Here is a 17,798-nt window from a genome sequence, read left to right as displayed (position 1 = left end):
CTTCGCTTTGAAGTTTTTATTTATTTTTTTTAAAATCTGTATGCCTTTTGACCAATCATCCATTTTTAATGTTTCGATTTGAAGAAAAAAAAACATGATCCCAGTTACTCTGGGGTATATGGCTGTGTTCCCATTTTAGTAAATCAAACCAGAAGTAGTACAAAAATGGCGAAAGGTTTGGTCAACGAACGACATTTATCCCCTATCGACAAACTATGGCTGACCCACTCCATTAACCACCTCCGGACCGCTGTACGCACAGACGCGTCCTGGAGGTGGTTGATTCATTCCTCCTGGACGCGCCGGCGCGTCCTCTCGCGAGACGCGAGATTTCCTGTGAACGCGCGCACACAGGCGCGCGCGCTCACAGGAACGGAAGGTAAAAGAGTTGATCTCCAGCCTGCCAGCGGCGATCGTTCGCTGGCAGGCTGGAGATGTGTTTTTTTTTAACCCCTAACAGGTATATTAGACGCTGTTTTGATAACAGCGTCTAATATACCTGCTACCTGGTCCTCTGGTGGTCCCCTTTGTTTGGATCGACCACCAGAGGACACAGGTAGCTCAGTAAAGTAGCACCAAACTACACTACCCCCCCCCCCCCCCGTCACTTATTAACCCCTTATTAGCCCCTGATCACCCCATATAGACTCCCTGATCACCCCCCTGTCATTGATTACCCCCCTGTCATTGATCACCCCCCTGTAAAGCTCCATTCAGACGTCCGCATGATTTTTACGGATGCACTGATAGATGGATCGGATCTGCAAAACGCATACGGACGTCTGAATGAAGCCTTACAGGGGCATGATCAATGACTGTGGTTATCACCCCATATAGACTCCCTGATCCCCCCCCCTGTCATTGATCACCCCCCCTGTCATTGATCACCCCCCCTGTCATTGATCACCCCCCCTGTCATTGATCACCCCCCCTGTCATTGATCACCCCCCCTGTCATTGATCACCCCCCCGTAAGGCTCCATTCAGACATTTTTTTGGCCCAAGTTAGCGGAATTATTATTTTTTTTTCTTACAAAGTCTCATATTCCACTAACTTGTGTCAAAAAATAAAATCTCACATGAACTCACCATACCCCTCACGGAATCCAAATGCGTAAAATTTTTTAGACATTTATATTCCAGACTTCTTCTCACGCTTTAGGGCCCCTAGAATGCCAGGGCAGTATAAATACCCCACATGTGACCCCATTTCGGAAAGAAGACACCCCCAGGTACTCCATGAGGGGCATATTGAGTCCATGAAAGATTGAAATTTTTGTCCCAAGTTAGCGGAACGGGAGACTTTGTGAGAAAAAAATTAAAAATATCAATTTCCGCTAACTTGTGCCAAAAAAAAAATTTTTCTACAAACTCGCCATGCCCCTCATTGAATACCTTGGGGTGTCTTCTTTCCAAAATGGGGTCACATGTGGGGTATTTATACTGCCCTGGCATTCTAGGGGCCCCAAAGCGTGAGAAGAAGTCTGGTATCCAAATGTCTAAAAATGCCCTCCTAAAAGGAATTTGGGCCCCTTTGCGCATCTAGGCTGCAAAAAAGTGTCACACATCTGGTATCGCCGTACTCAGGAGAAGTTGGGGAATGTGTTTTGGGGTGTCATTTTACATATACCCATGCTGGGTGAGAGAAATATCTTGGCAAAAGACAACTTTTCCCATTTTTTTTATACAAAGTTGGCATTTGACCAAGATATTTCTCTCACCCAGCATGGGTATATATAAAATGACACCCCAAAACACATTCCCCACCTTCTCCTGAGTACGGAGATACCAGATATGTGACACTTTTTTGCAGCCTAGGTGGGCAAAGGGGCCCATATTCCAAAGAGCACCTTTCGGATTTCACAGGTCATTTTTTACAGAATTTGATTTCAAACTCCTTACCACACATTTGGGCCCCTAGAATGCCAGGGCAGTATAACTACCCCACAAGTGACCCCATTTTGGAAAGAAGAGACCCCAAGGTATTTCGTGATGGGCATAGTGAGTTCATAGAAGTTTTTATTTTTTGTCACAAGTTAGTGGAATATGAGACTTTGTAAGAAAAGAAAAAAAAAAGAAAAAAATCATCATTTTCCACTAACTTGTGACAAAAAATAAAAAGTTCTATGAACTCACTATGCCCATCAGCGAATACCTTAGGGTGTGTTCTTTCCGAAATGGGGTCATTTGTGGGGTGTTTGTACTGTCTGGCCATTGTAGAACCTCAGGAAACATGACAGGTGCTCAGAAAGTCAGAGCTGCTTCAAAAAGCGGAAATTCACATTTTTGTACCATAGTTTGTAAACGCTATAACTTTTACCCAAACCATTTTTTTTTTTACCCAAACATTTTTTTTTTATCAAAGCCTGTAGAACAATAAATTTAGAGCAAAATTTATATATGGATGTCGTTTTTTTTGCAAACTTTTACAACTGAAAGTGAAAAATGTCATTTTTTTGCAAAAAAAATCGTTAAATTTCGATTAATAACAAAAAAAGTAAAAATGTCAGCAGCAATGAAATACCACCAAATGAAAGCTCTATTAGTGAGAAGAAAAGGAGGTAAAATTCATTTGGGTGGTAAGTTGCATGACCGAGCAATAAACGGTGAAAGTAGGGTAGGTCAGAAGTGTAAAAAGTGGCCTGGTCATTAAGGGTGTTTAAGCACTGGGGGCTGAGGTGGTTAATTCTCTGTGGAACAGATAGGACCCCTGGGTACAGCAATCATACGTCTGTCTCCTGTGCTCTGGGTAGGTGATAAATGTTTTTTGTGGTAACAACCCCTTTAATTGATCGGAACCTCTTCTGTGTTTCGATCCCACTCCCGGTTTTGGATTACAAATATTAAAGGGGTTTTCTGAGATTTTTAATACTGATGATATCCTCAGGATAGATAATCAGTGTCTGATTGGTGGGGGTCCGACACCCGACAGAGTTTGAGAATCACAGCGCCGTACATGGTATAGTGGCTGTGCTTGGTATTGCGCTCAGCCCAATTCACTTCACTTTCCTAGGCCGATGAACATGTCACTGGCCTAGGAAAAGCTGAGAGAAGGCAACAACGCTACTGCAAGCACCGCTGCCTTTTCGAACAGCTGATCGGCGGGGGTCCTGAGTGTCGGACCCCCACTGTTCAGATACCGATCTAGAGTATACTATTCAGAGGATAGGTCATCAGTAATAAAATCTGAGAAAACCCTTTTTAATATCTGTGTGAATGAGACATAACAACCAGCAGAGATCTGGCTCACGGTCAGCGTGTTGGATGTTAAATTTAAGGCCTGTGACAACTCCCCCCACCACCCCAACAAGTGTTCCTCCCTCTGCCAAACTTTACAATCCTCAGAATCCAGACTTCTCCATCAGACTGCCGGCCGGTGAAGCTTGATACAAAACTTTCATGGTGATCTTGGGCATTTCTTGAAGCTCCCAACATGCACTTCTTGTGCTGTTGTCACTTTCAGAAGTACTGTGTGTTCAGAAAGTTTTCAGACCCCTTCACTTTTTTCATATTTTATGTTGTGGCCTTGTGTTACAATAAAAATAAAAAAAATCCAGTTTTTCCCCATCATTTTGCACTCAATACCCCATAATGAGAAAGTGAAAACAGAATGCTAGGAATCTTTGCTAATTTATTAAAAAAGGAAAAACTAAAATCTTGCACTGACATAAGTCTTTAGACCCTTTACTCAGTACTTAGTTGCAGCCCCTTTGGCAGCGATTCCAGTATTCTTGGGTACGATGCCACATGGTTTGCACACCTGGATTTGGGGATTTTCTAAATGCATTGTATGTTCCAACTCTGTATTGTGATGCTACAGAAGATTGGCCATTTTAACGCTCCAGGACTTGTCCTGTTGAGCCTCTGAATTTGTGATCTGTGATTTAGCATTTTTAAAGGTCTCCGCATCCGTTTTTCCAGAACACTTAGGGCCGGATCCAACATTAATGCATTTTAATGTAAAATAATGCAGTATCCGGCAAGTGTTTCGGAATTTTGGACAGAAAATACCGCAGCATGCTGCGGTATTTTCTCCGTCCAAAAGCCGTACAGTGACTGAACTGAAGACATCCTGATGCATCCTGAACGGATTGCTCTCCATTCACAATGCATTAGGATAAAACCTAGGATGTAACTTAATACCGGAAAAGAAAACTCTTCTACTTTGCTGTAAAAATGACTCTCGGCTGCGTTTTTCAGTTTCAAGGCATGATCAGCTGTATCTTTAGACGGGCAAATTATCAGGAACAAATGTTCGTAGGAACGTTCGTCCCTGATAATCTGCTGAACAATTGGGACGTGTAAACCCACCATTGGGTGTCAGCAATACATTTCTAAGGACACTTTGCTCAGCTGTGACTGGCAGGATATATTTTGTGTGTTTTTTACCTGTAATGCTACCTCACCAGCAGTATTCTAGCAGTGTCCTTTGTTTCCTCCGGCTCAGTGGCATTCATTTATTTTGACTGCTTTCATTGTGGGCAGCTGTGTCACGTGATACCAGTCCACAGCTTGCTGCAATGTGTGGACAGGAGGTCTTTCCTGCGTGGCTGCTATCGCCATCAGAGGCCGATGTAATCCTGTACACAGGAATTCAGGTCGTAGCAATTGGGCTTCTGTGAATTGACCTTCAGATCAATTCTAACACTTTTTCTTTACAGCATTAAAATGTATTGGCTTTGTGGAGCCAAAGTTCTTTTCGCCCGAAGTTGCACGAGAAATCGGTTTATTCCTACAGTATTCAAATCTGTGTATTGAAAAAAAAAATTCAAATAGGAATCCGAACTGGGCCAGTACCAAAAGCCCATATAGCTCCATGGAGCCAATACGTTTTAATGCTGTAGGGAAACAGCATTAAAATCTAAGTATTTGAATGAATTGATTCGCTCAAGCCTAGTAATCTTTGGCCGCCCCATAGACTTTAGATGGAGCAGCGTACACATGGTAAACCAGCCCTTCTTTCAGACTCCTGTGGAGAGGTGATAAATGTTGATTGTTGGAATGCCCCTTTAATAGAAGCCTGTTGGGCTGTATAAAACAGCTGGAGTGCTTCTTTAAAGAGGACCTTTCACTGCTCCTGACATGTCTGTTTAAATAGCTTCATGCATTCCCCATGTAATAATTCTGAAGCATCTATTCTTATGGCTCTATATTGTGCCATTCCTTTATTATTTCTACTAGAAATTATTATTATGAATGAAATGAATTACTAGCAGTCTGCAGTAAGGGTACAGAGGGGAGGAAACAAGTTTGGGGGGGGGGGGGAGGGTGTACCTGCACAGACTGAAAATGGCAGCACTGATTGGATAGAGTGCTACTGTGCAGGTACACCCCCCCCCCCCCAACTGGTTACCTCCCCTCTGTACCCTTACTGCAGACTGCTAGCAATTCATTCATAACTTCTAGTAGAAATAATAAAGGAATGGCACAACATACAGCCATAAGAATAGATGCTCCAAAATTGTTTTTTCATGGGGAACAGATGAAGCTATAAAAACAGGCATGTCAGGAGAGGGGACAGGTCCTCTTTTCTGCTAATTCCTCTTTCACGTCTGTTTCAGTAAATGCTTTCCCTCATAAAATAATTCTGGATGAATTATTTTTAGAGCAGTGTGTTTTGTTGTTCCTCCTGGAACTGTACACATTTCCTTTTGTCAGTGGCACGTGTCCAGACAGTCTGACCCACAGTACTAACTGGTAACACCCAGCTGGACCTTTACCTTTAGAAATGATAGCAGAATGGCACAACATAGTCTCATGAATAGATGCTCTAGAATTATTACATGAGGATGCCTGCCGTTAGCTCCACACTTTACATATGGTAAACACACACAATTAAAAATAAGTAGTTAAAACTAGTTGTCCCTTGCCACAAGGGCTAGCAATCTAACTGGGATGGGAGAAGTGACTCAGTAGCTGCGAGGTGCTATTTTTGTCCTTGGTACCAGCCCCTTGTGTATGCAGCAGAAGTATAAATAAAGCTGCACGGACCCGTCACCGGCCGGGATCTGAGCCAGCACCGGTATAAAGTACAGGCTGAGGACGGGATAGAGGGAGATGCTGTGTCCGCCATGGACTGTGGTTATGTGATAATGTCTTAAAGAATCCTCCTCTCCCTTGCTGTGGCACACCGGAGTGTCTCTGATCCTAAGATTGGTTTATTGCAATTGTGAACTGATGCTGAAGAATTGGGAATTCCACCTCGATTAAGCATGAAACGTGTAATATCTGCACATTAGTAAATGTTTTTTTTTTTTTTTTTTTATTCCCTAAAAGTTTTTCCAAACGTAAACTAGAATTTTTATAAAATCTCGATTGGGGTAGGTTCACACTCGTGTGAGGTAACTGCCTGCCGGAGTTCAGCGATGCTGCCATTTATTGCTGGACCTCATTGACTCTAATGGGATCCGGCAGGTATCTGGCCATTCCCGGCATAAGTGGCAGTTTTTGGCCAGACAAAGCTTGTTGCATGCATAACCTAGCAGCGTTTTATTTGCTTATGTATTACCTAAGGCTCCGTGGTGGGATGGAATTCCCTATCATTTGCTGTAAAGTAATGGCGGTACTACAACTTGCTGGCAATATTGGAGACCTTGTGAAAAATAAAAATAATCCCCTGGCTGTGCAGCGCCATTCTATGGGAGTCACGGCTTGGCTGGTTTTGACAGTTTTTGTGATTAAGGCCTCATGCACACGACAGTATTTTTTTTTTGCGATCCGCAAAAAGCTGTTCCGTGATCCGTTTACGTGTCTTCCTTGATTTTTGGAGGATCACCAGACATGAAAAGTGAAAAAAATCTAAGTCAAGTTTGCCTTGCAAATGATAAGAAAAAAACGTACGCGGATGATTTTTTGACGGACTGGAAACACGGATCACGGACGCGGATGACAAACGGTGCATTATCTGAGTTTTCAACGGACCCATTGAAAGTCAATGGGTCTGCAGAAAATCACGGAACACATCAACGGTCGTGTGCATGAGGCCTTATGGTGAGAGCTGTGCCCATGCATGGCTACCTCTCCATTCACTGATGGCCTTAGGCTACTTTCACACTGGCGTTTCTGGGTCCACTTGTGAGATCCGTTCAGGGCTCTCACAAGCGGCCCAAAATGGATCAGTTCAGCCCCAATGAATTCTGAATGGATAAGGATCCGTTCAGAATGCATCAGTTTGGCTGCGTTTTTTAGACTGTCACTAAAACGCAGCTTGCAGCGTTTTGGTGTCCGTCTGACTATGCGGAGCCAAACGGATCCGTCTAGACTTGCAATGTAAGTCAATGGGGACGGATCCGTTTTCACTGACACAATCTGGTGCAATTGAAAACGGATCCGTCCCACATTGACTTTCAATGTAAGTCTAGACGGATCCGTTTTGACTTAGACTTTTTTTTGAATGAATAATGCAAACTGATCCGTTATTAACGGATCTAAGCGTTTGCATTATTGGTGTGGATCCGTCTGTGCAGATACAAGACGGATCCGCACAAAACACGAGTGTGAAAGTAGCTTTAGGCTACTTTCACACTGGCGTTTTGGTTTCTGTTTGTGAGATCCGTTTCAGGGCTCTCACAAGCGGTCCAATACGTATCCGCTCAGAATGCATCAGTTTGCCTCCGTCACGTCTCCATTCCTCTTTGGAGACTAACACCAAAACGCTGCTTGCAGCGTTTTGGTGTCAGTCTGACGAAACTGAGCCAAACTGATCCGTTCTGGCACAATGTAATTCAATGGGGACGGTTTTCTCTGACACAATACAAAACGGATCCGTCCTCCATTGACTTTCAGTGGTGTTCAAGACAGATCCGTCTTGGCTATGTTAAAGATAATAAAAAAACGGATCCGTTCTGAACGGATGCATGCGGTTGTATTTTCGGTGCGGATCAGTCTGTGCAGATCCATGACTGATACGCACCAAACGCGAGTGTGAAAATAGCCTTACTAGGCAGAACAGGGGTCCTCTGTTTTGAAGACAGGTGGGATTTACACCTACAAACTTTTACGGCATCTCTTGTGAAAATGCTATAAACATCTTTCCAGACTTCGTATATTGATTACCTAAACTCAGGATAGGTAATATCCAATCAGTGGGGGTCCGACATCCCGTACCATTGCCAAAAGCAGCTGTTCCTTTCAGCCTCTGGTGCAGAAAGTAGCACGTTTGAACTAGACCAGAAACACAGCTCCGTTCAGAGTTTAGTGGCCGTGCTGGGGTACTGCAGTTCGCTCCCACAGAAGCAAGAGGCAGAGCCACCACTTTGACTCAAGCTGCGGTGCTTCTGCCAGCACCAGAGGCTGCAAGGAACGGCTGATCGTAGTAGGTGCGGGGTGTCGGACCAATAAGTCCTCAATATCAGGAGCCTGGACAACGCCAAATGCAAATAAAAGAAAACACCCTGGAACCTCCTAGCCAAAAAGTAGTCGCACACACTAGATTACTGTTGGACGACTTTCCCCCGGCAGCCTTTTGTTCTTGATGGGGGCTATGCCGCAGTTCAGTGTACTTAGCAGAGTATTATACTAACAGACATTCACTTGTTAGTATCACACGGCGACAGTAGCTTCTTATGGTAAGGAATGCAGTCTATACTACAAGCAGTCCTGTTCTGCTGCGGGTTGTATAGCTGCACACTTTGCATTGTGTGTAATCGTGGTACATTCCCCTGTGGTAAAAGTACGGTTTAACTTTTATACAGAAATTATTCTCCTCGACATGTTTGCTAGTTTCACATTTGTAAACTGCCTCTATTTCCACGTTGGTTTCACAAAGGCAATTAATTAAAGGGGTTGTCCAGTTTTCTGGTATTGATTACCAATCCTCAGGACAGGTCATCAATATTAGAACAACGCTGGGTCCCACTCTTGACACCCCCATTGATCAGCTGTTTGAAGGGTCTGGGGTGATCATGAGGGCACCACATCCCTTTGTTTACCTGCAAGGCTTTGACATAGCGGTGGCAGTGTGATTACAGCTTTCTCTTCTTTTTTTCTTGTTCACCAAGATCTCTGGTACTGGCTATTTAGGGGTTGTCTCACTTCAGCAACTGGCATTTATCATGTAGAGAAAGTTAATACAAGACACTAATGTACTGTGATTGTCCATCTGGCTGGATAGATTTTTCCGTCCCATTACACTGTCATGTTTTCATGGTTACAACCACCCGGTAACTAGCAGCGGTGGTCGTGCTTTCACAATATTGAGATAAGCTCTGCTGGCTGGGACACTGGGAGTGCCCATAGGTCAGAGCCAATTCCTATATTGTGCAAGCATGACCACCTCTACTGGATTGCAGGGTGGTCGTAACCATGGACACGAGCAGTGTATAATGTGATGGGGAATAATGAATCCAGCCAGGGAAGGAAGCAAAATGGACAATCGCAATACATTAGTAAGTGCCTTGTATTAACTTTCTCTATATGATAAATGCCACTTGCTGAAGTGAGACCACTCCTTAGATGCTGCTAGGACAGCTGCTGTTGCAGAGAATGAGGTCCCCTTCCCCCACCCTAATAGCTGGTCGAGCATGTGCACCTGCCGCCCGTTCATTATCTATGAAACTGCTGAAGAGCAGAAAAAATCTGGATTAAAATCTATTATTATCTTTAAATTGACAATCAAGATTTTTTTTTTCTTGTCAATATTGTCCAGCCCTAGAAATTATATATGAAGTAGAATACATTAAATTATATTCAGAAAACCTTTCAGATAGCTATACATACAAATAAATAAACACATCGCAGCACTTCCAATAGGTGAAAATAGTGGGATCCTTTTATTAATGCATGCGTGCCATGCAACGTTTCGGTCCACTTGCTGGGACCATTTTCAAGTGTGTGTGTGTGTAGATATATAGAGATAGAGATCATTGGGCACCTTTTCTAAATACTGGTTGTATGGGTTGTGCCACCACAAATATTTATTTCTTAACTATTTATTACTTTCTGGTACTAAGATGCTCCAGTTGTGAGAGAATCTTTACTTCATTATATTGGCTCCCCCTGGTGTTTAATCTGTATAGTAATTTGTGCATCCACCTCCTAAGCTGGTCGCACCTTCACAACTCCATCCTTCAACTGTCACCAGCCCTGTCTGCTATTCCAAGCTGTGGCAGTTACAGGGAGAAAGCTGCAGCAGAAAGGACGCGCCTCCTGAGCTGCTAGCTTGAAATGTCTCTATCCATGTGAGGTACAGACCTGGTTCTAGCTTTGTTGGAGACTGTCATGTACTTTATTTCCTTTAAGTCCCCCATTGTTCCATCATTGTCACTTCTGTGAGAATGGCGCGTACATCATTCATGTGCCGACTGCAGCCAATTGCTGTCCGCCAACAGTGATCCCTGCATGTATAACACGTGACTGCAGTCACATGAATGTTGTATGTGATGTCACAGCTGCCGGATGGGTGGGGTCCATCAGAGTGGTTCCATCTTAGTGGTGGGGGGTTATTTTTAATTGTATACAGTTTCATGCTTCTAGGCAATTTTCTTAAAGGGATTATCCTATGACTAATGTAAAAACTTAGCTAGAACCAGCCGTGTACCTCACATGGATCCAGAGATCTCCTCATTCATTGCTCTACTAGATTTATATTGAGCTGACAGCTCAGGGGGGAGTGTCTTGTCTGCTGCAGCTCAGGGGGCGTGTCTCAGCTCTCCCTATCACAGCTCAGGAGGCAGTTAAAGGATAAATCTGAGCATGTGCGACCTTCTCACTGAGCAGGACAAAGAAATAAGAAAAAGAACAAAGAGCAGGTTTTTTAATTACATGCAATTACAAAAGTATTAAAGGGGTGGTCTCACTTTAGCAAATGGCATGTATCATGTAGACCCAGTTAATACAAGGCCCTTACTAATGTATTGTGATTGTCCATATTGCCTCCTTTGCTCGCTGGATTCATTTTTCCATCCCATTATACACTGCTCGTTTCCATGGTTACAACCACCCCGCAATCCAGAAGTGGTGCCCGTGCTTTCACACCATAGAAAAAATTCTGGACTATGTGCATTCCCATGGTCCTGCCCACCAGAGAGGCCTGCCCTTTTTCCTATATTGTGCAAGCACAACCACCACTGACGGATTGCAGGGTGGTCGTAACCATGGACACATGGGCAGTGTATAATGTGATGGAAAAATGAATCCAGCCAGCAAAGAAAGCAATATGGACAATCACAATACATTAGTAAGTGCCTTTGTATTAATTGACTCTACATGATAAATGCCATTTGCTGAAGTGAGACAATTCCTTTAAGATCCAGTACAATAATTTTTGTGGGACAACCCCTTTAAACCTGGATAACCTCAATGCCTTGTCTGTGTTCCAGTGTCGGGGGGAGGGGCGGCTCGAGGAATATATATGCTGGATTTGGGGTCTTGTCACCATAGACTGACATTACGATGATTGAGTTTTTCCCTATTTCTTTTTCTCTGCAGGCTAATCACTGATCATGGGGGCATTTTTGGACAAACCTAAAACTGAGAAACACAACGCTCATGGAGCTGGAAATGGTTTGCAGTACGGACTCAGCAGCATGCAGGGCTGGCGAGTCGAAATGGAAGATGCTCACACGGCTGTGGTGGGTATCCCTCCTAGCCTGGAAGACTGGTCCTTTTTTGCTGTTTATGACGGCCATGCTGGATCTCGTGTTGCAAATTACTGCTCATCGCACTTGCTAGAGCATATAACAGATAACGAAGACTTCAGGCCAACTGAAATGTCAGGATCCAACGTGGAGCCCTCTGTAGAAAATGTTAAAAGTGGCATTCGAACTGGATTTTTAAAAATTGACGAGTATATGCGCAACTTTGCTGATTTAAGGAATGGCATGGACAGAAGCGGCTCAACTGCGGTGGCCATCCTTATTTCACCGAGCCATGTGTATTTCATCAACTGTGGGGATTCTAGGTCTGTGTTGTACAGGAGCGGACAAGTTTGCTTTTCCACACAGGATCACAAACCTTGCAATCCAAGGGAGAAAGAAAGGATTCAAAATGCCGGAGGCAGCGTCATGATCCAGCGCGTCAACGGATCGTTAGCGGTTTCTCGTGCCCTCGGGGACTATGACTACAAATGTGTTGATGGCAAAGGCCCTACTGAGCAGCTTGTGTCTCCCGAGCCTGAGGTGTATGAGATTGTACGAGCAGAAGACGACGAATTTATAATATTAGCTTGCGACGGCATTTGGGATGTCATGAGTAATGAAGAGCTTTGTGAATTTGTCAAGTATAGGCTCCAGCTAACAGATGACCTTGAGAAAGTGTGCAATTCTGTAGTGGACACCTGTTTACATAAGGTAAGTGAATAGCGAAGTGTTTAAAGATATATTTTTTTTTTACAGCTCAAATAATTGTCTTTACATGGACTGACACAGCAGGTAGTTATCGAGAATGAACTGGTCGTTCCCCATAACTGCCTGCTTGTCAGAGGAGGGGAGAGCTTCATTTACATCCAGCTGTCACTTCCGCTGTAAAAAAAACATTTCCCGAACTCTGGTTCGGTTCCAAGTGGAAAGTACCTTGGAACCGAACCAGAGTTCGGGAAATGTTGTTGTGTTTTTTTTTTTTTTGTATAAGTTAATTTCTGAAGTTTATGTGAAGTCTTGCGAGATTTTGTGAAGTATTAATTTCGGCTCATACATAACTTCCTGCTCCGTACAGTATTAGAACAAAGTTTTATGCATATCTACTTCGGATGTTTCATCCGAAGCCTATTCGCTCATCCCTAGTCATAGGTCATCAATATTAAAAGCCTGGAAAACCCCTTTAAACCTATGGGTTTCCATACTTACAGACTGCAAACAAACCCTTCCCATCTCCTGCTGTCTGTAAGGCTACTTTCACACTAGCGCTCAGAGCGGGTCCGTCTGATGTCTGCTCAGACGGATCCGCTCCTATAATGCAGACGTTTGTATCCGTTCAGAACGGATCCGTCTGCATTATAGTTTGAAAAAAAAAAAACGAAGTCTGAAAGTAGCCTGAACTGATCCGTCCAGACTTTACATTGAAAGTCAATGGGGGACGGATCCGTTTGAAGATTGAGCCATATGGTGTCATCTTCAAGCGGATCCGTCCCCATTGACTTCCATTGCAAGCAGCGTTCAGGTGTCCGCTTGCTGAGCGGAGGCTGAACGCTGGCAGACTGATGCATTCTCAGCGGATCCGCGTCCACTGAGAATGCATTAGGGCTGGACGGATGCTTTCGGGGCCGCTTGTCAGCCCCTTCTAACGGAGCTCACGAGCAGACACCCGAACGCAGGTGTGAAAGTAGCCTAATACTGTTTTCACACAAAGGACTCGTGCACGAATGTGTTCTGCATCCAATCCGCACTTTTTGCACGTCAGTTGCAGACCAATTCACTTCCGTATGTCCATCCTGTGACTTTCGCAAAATATGGAACATGTCCTAGGACTTTTCTGTTATGGCCGGATGCTCCATTCAGTAAAATGTGGAACGCATGCAGCTGGTATCTGTTCTGCAGACAGCAAAATGGTCGAGTGCATGGGCCAATACGCTAGAAAACGTCAGGTATATCCGGTCTGGAGATTTGACAGTGTTGCCCTGTCACTCAAGTTGCTATCAGCCTGGAGATGTTCCCCGTCTGGTGCTTTCACACTACAGAGGAGATGACGGTCTGGGTGCTCAGGCGCGGGGCGGGTACTTAAGGCATTGGCCCAATGTGATTTTACAGACCATTCACTGCTGTGTTCACACATGCGCTGACTCAGACAAACCCTGATATGTGGGCAGATTTCTCGCCCATTTTCCTTGGGGGACACAGAAGACCTTGGGTATAGCTCAGCTTCCTAGGAGGCGTGACACTAAGTGAAAGACTTTTAAGCCCCTCCTCCAGCAGCTATACCCTCAGCCTGGAGAGAGAGACTGACAGTTTTTGCTTGGTGTCCAAGGAGGAATTCTCCTTTAATTTTTGATTTTTACTTTTTTTTTTTTTTTCTCTTCCAGACATCAGGGACAACAGACGCACTAGACCTCTCTTTCTCCCGGGGTCGAGCTGCGCCAGTGCTGGTCACCCGCACTGCTGCCTCCCCCACAAAAGGCAAGATGGACCAGGGCAGCCTAGCTCCCCTGCATCCTGCCAGCGCAAGTGTTGCCCGCATGCCAAGTCCCTCTTTCAGCATCCTGCCACTACGTTGCCAGTAGCTGAAGGGGCGACCCTGCTGGAACGGACCGAGGGTGAAGACGGCTGATGGTGAGAGAGTGGCTTCCCCAGCCCTACGTCGTCGCCCCCCCCCCCCCCCCCCCCCCCACCCCGGTCTCCTGCGTGCCTGACCCCCATACTGGTGCCTCTGGACCCTTCCCCTGCTGGACCTAGGCTGGCCCTGGGGTGCCGCAGGGCAGCAATCTGCTCTCTCTCCTCCCTTCCTGGCCTCCATGGGACATTGCAGCTGGCTGCCTGCAGAATAGGTACAGCCACATTGCCTCCCTTCTCCTGCCGGAGTCCCTTCTATCCTCAGGCACCCGGTCTCAGGTTCACCCCCTTCCTGGTGCGCTGCTCAGGGCATGGGGCCCGCTCCTGACGGCAGTGGCGTAAGGCCTCGCCTCCGGCCCGCGGGGTGGGCACCCGCGGCCGGCATGGACATTCCAGTTTGCCGGGCGCCGCAAAATTTGGTCCAGGCTTTGCGGCCTGCTGGGCCGCACCTCAGGAGTTCCTTCCCGGCCCCCTGACTTTTCCGGCCTGCGGGGTGGGCTCCCGCGGCCGGCATTGGACTTGAGCAAGATGCTCCAACAGGCTCAGGCCAACCGTCGGTGCATTCCGGTCGGCCGGGCGCCGCAAATTTTGGCCCAGGCTTCGCGGCCTGCTGGGCAGCAATTCCGGCGCTCCATCCGGGCCTCTGACTCTTCCGGCCCGCGGGGTGGGGACCTGCGGCCGGTATGTACATGCGCCACTCCGGCTCAGGTCCCGGTGGTACCTCGAATACTGTGCGGGCCCGGTCGGCCAGGCGCCGCAAAAATTTAGGCCACGGCCTACTAGGCTGCATAATTCCGGCCTCTGTTGGAGGGGGGCGGGAACTTCTCCAGGCGTGAATTCTTCCCGCCTGGAGGTTCCTCCGCCCCCAGGGGATCGCAGCGCCGCCCCCCAGGCCGGTTCCCTGTTAACCCTTGGGGTACCGGCCGGCTCCCAATGGGCCTGTATGGCTGGCCCCCTTTTTCCTGCCTCTCAGAGAGGCTGTGCCCCTGTATGGTGGCCCCCCTTTCTGCCTCAGAGGCTGTGTTATTTAAAAAAAAAAACTAACTGATTTCTTGTGGGCTGCGTAGGACGCTGCAGCCTCATCCCTGTAGTGCTGCCTGTATGCATGCCCCCCTTCCATAGGTGGCATGGTGTCGCGCTCCCCGGCTGCGCCGCTGGCCAGGTGCATGTTCCCCTTCTAGGCGGTTTCTTGCCATCTCCCGGGATACGGCGCTGGCCAAGTGCATGTGGCCCTTTCTGTGGGCAGAATTCGTCACCCTCTCCTGTTATGGTGCCTGCCATGTGCATGACCCCCCCCCCCCTCCTAGGCGGGATACTGCACTCTCCCTGGCTGCGGGCTGGCCTTGTGCATGACCCCCTTCTAGATACGGTGCTGGCCATGTGCACGACCCCCTTCCATAGGCGGAACGCTGCACTCTCACTGGATTTGTTGCCGGCTATGTGCATGACCCCCTTCCTTAGGCAGAATACTGCACTCACTGGATTCGCTGCCGGCCATAGGCATGACTCCCTTCCATAGGCGGTATGCTGCACTCTCATTGGATTCGCTGCCGGCCTTGGGCATGCCTCCTTCCCTCAGGTGGCATACATACAGGTCCTTCTCAAAAAATTAGCATATTGTAATAAAGTTCATTATTTTCTGTAATGTACTGATAAACATTAGACTTTCATATATTTTAGATTCATTACACACAACTGAAGTAGTTCAAGCCTTTTCTTGTTGATGATTTTGGCATACAGCTCATGAAAACCCAAAATTCCTATCTCAAAAAATTTAGCATATCATGAAAAGGTTCTCTAAACGAGCTATTAACCTAATCATCTGAATCAACTAATTAACTCTAAACACCTGCAAAAGATTCCTGAGGCTTTTAAAAACTCCCAGCCTGGTTCATTACTCAAAACCGCAATCATGGGTAAGACTGCCGACCTGACTGCTGTCCAGAAGGCCATCATTGACACCCTCAAGCAAGAGGGTAAGACACAAAGAAATTTCTGAACGAATAGGCTGTTCCCAGAGTGCTGTATCAAGGCACCTCAGTGGGAAGTCTGTGGGAAGGAAAAAGTGTGGCAGAAAACGCTGCACAACGAGAAGAGGTGACCGGACCCTGAGAAAGATTGTGGAGAAGGACCGATTCCAGACCTTGGGGGACCTGCGGAAGCAGTGGACTGAGTCTGGAGTAGAAACATCCAGAGCCACCGTGTACAGGCGTGTGCAGGAAATGGGCTACAGGTGCCGCATTCCCCAGGTCAAGCCACTTTTGAACCAGAAACAGCGGCATGAGCGCATGACCTGGGCTACAGAGAAGCAGCACTGGACTGTTGCTCAGTGGTCCAAAGTACTTTTTTCGGATGAAAGCAAATTTTGCATGTCATTCGGAAATCAAGGTGCCAGAGTCTGGAGGAAAACTGGAGAGAGGGAAATGCCAAAATGCCTGAAGTCCAGTGTCCAGTACCCACAGTCAGTGATGGTCCACTGTTTTTTATCAAGGGCAGGGTCAATGCAGCTAGCTATCAGGAGATTTTGGAGCACTTCATGCTTTCATCTGCTGAAAAGCTTTATGGAGATGAAGATTTCATTTTTCAGCACGACCTGGCACCTGCTCACAGTGCCAAAACCACTGGTAAATGGCAGGCCAATTGAGCACAGTAATACCATGGTCAGTAAACCAACTCTCCTGACCTGAACCCCATAGAGAATCTGTGGGATATTGGGAAGAGAAAGTTGAGACGCAAGACCCAACACTCTGGATGAGCTTAAGGCCGCTATCGAAGCATCCTGGGCCTCCATAACACCTCAGCAGTGCCACAGGCTGATTGCCTCCATGCCACGCCGCATTGAAGCAGTCATTTCTGCAAAAGGATTCCCGACCAAGTATTGAGTGCATAACTGAACTTAATTATTTGAAGGTTGACTTTTTTTGTATTAAAAACACTTTTCTTTTATTGGTCGGATGAAATATGCTAATTTTTTGAGATAGGAATTTTGGGTTTTCATGAGCTGTATGCCAAAATCATCAATATTAAAACAAGAAAAGGCTTGAAGTACTTCAGTTGTGTGTAATGAATCTAAAATATATGAAAGTCTAATGTTTATCAGTACATTACAGAAAATAATGAACTTTATCACAATATGCTAATTTTTTGAGAAGAACCTGTACACTCTCACTGACTGGGGTTGTTCTCTCGCCGGTAAGTTGCTGGCCATGTGCATGACCCCCCTTTCGTGGGCGGTGTACCGCACTCTCTCTGGATTCGCTGCTGGCCATGGGCATGCCGCCTTTCCTCAGGCGACATATACACACACTCTCACTGACTGTGTTTGTTCTCTCGCCAGTACGTTGCTGGCCATGTGCATGACCCCCCCCCACCTTTCTGGGCGGCATACTGCACTCTCACCTGGTACATTGCTGGCCATGAGCATGGCCCTCTAACATGGGTGGAATGCTTGCACTCCCATTGGATACGGTGCTGGCCTTGTGCGTGACCACCTCTCATTCCATGGGCGGAATTTTGCACGCTCACGAGATTCACGGCTGTCCCTGTATATGCTGTGCTGGACTTGTACATGTCCCCCTTCATTGGCGGAGTAGTTGCA

General features: G+C 46.3%; 1 protein-coding gene across 4 annotated transcripts in view; it reads left to right on the top strand.

Moving 5' to 3' along the window:
* The window catches only part of PPM1B (protein phosphatase, Mg2+/Mn2+ dependent 1B), a 64,152-nt gene that overhangs the window by 23,414 nt on the left and 22,940 nt on the right, over positions 1–17,798 (top strand). For all 4 annotated transcript variants that reach the window (XM_040430333.1, XM_040430332.1, XM_040430331.1 and 1 more), the window contains exon 2: positions 11,427–12,286. In XM_040430333.1, coding sequence (XP_040286267.1) covers positions 11,441–12,286 — 846 coding nt within the window. In that variant the 5' untranslated portion in view covers positions 11,427–11,440. The remainder of the gene's footprint in view (positions 1–11,426; positions 12,287–17,798) is intronic.

This window comes from Bufo bufo, chromosome 4 (genome assembly GCF_905171765.1).
Source record: "Bufo bufo chromosome 4, aBufBuf1.1, whole genome shotgun sequence".
Lineage (NCBI taxonomy): Eukaryota > Metazoa > Chordata > Amphibia > Anura > Bufonidae > Bufo > Bufo bufo.
This window is presented reverse-complemented; position numbering and strand designations above follow the sequence as displayed.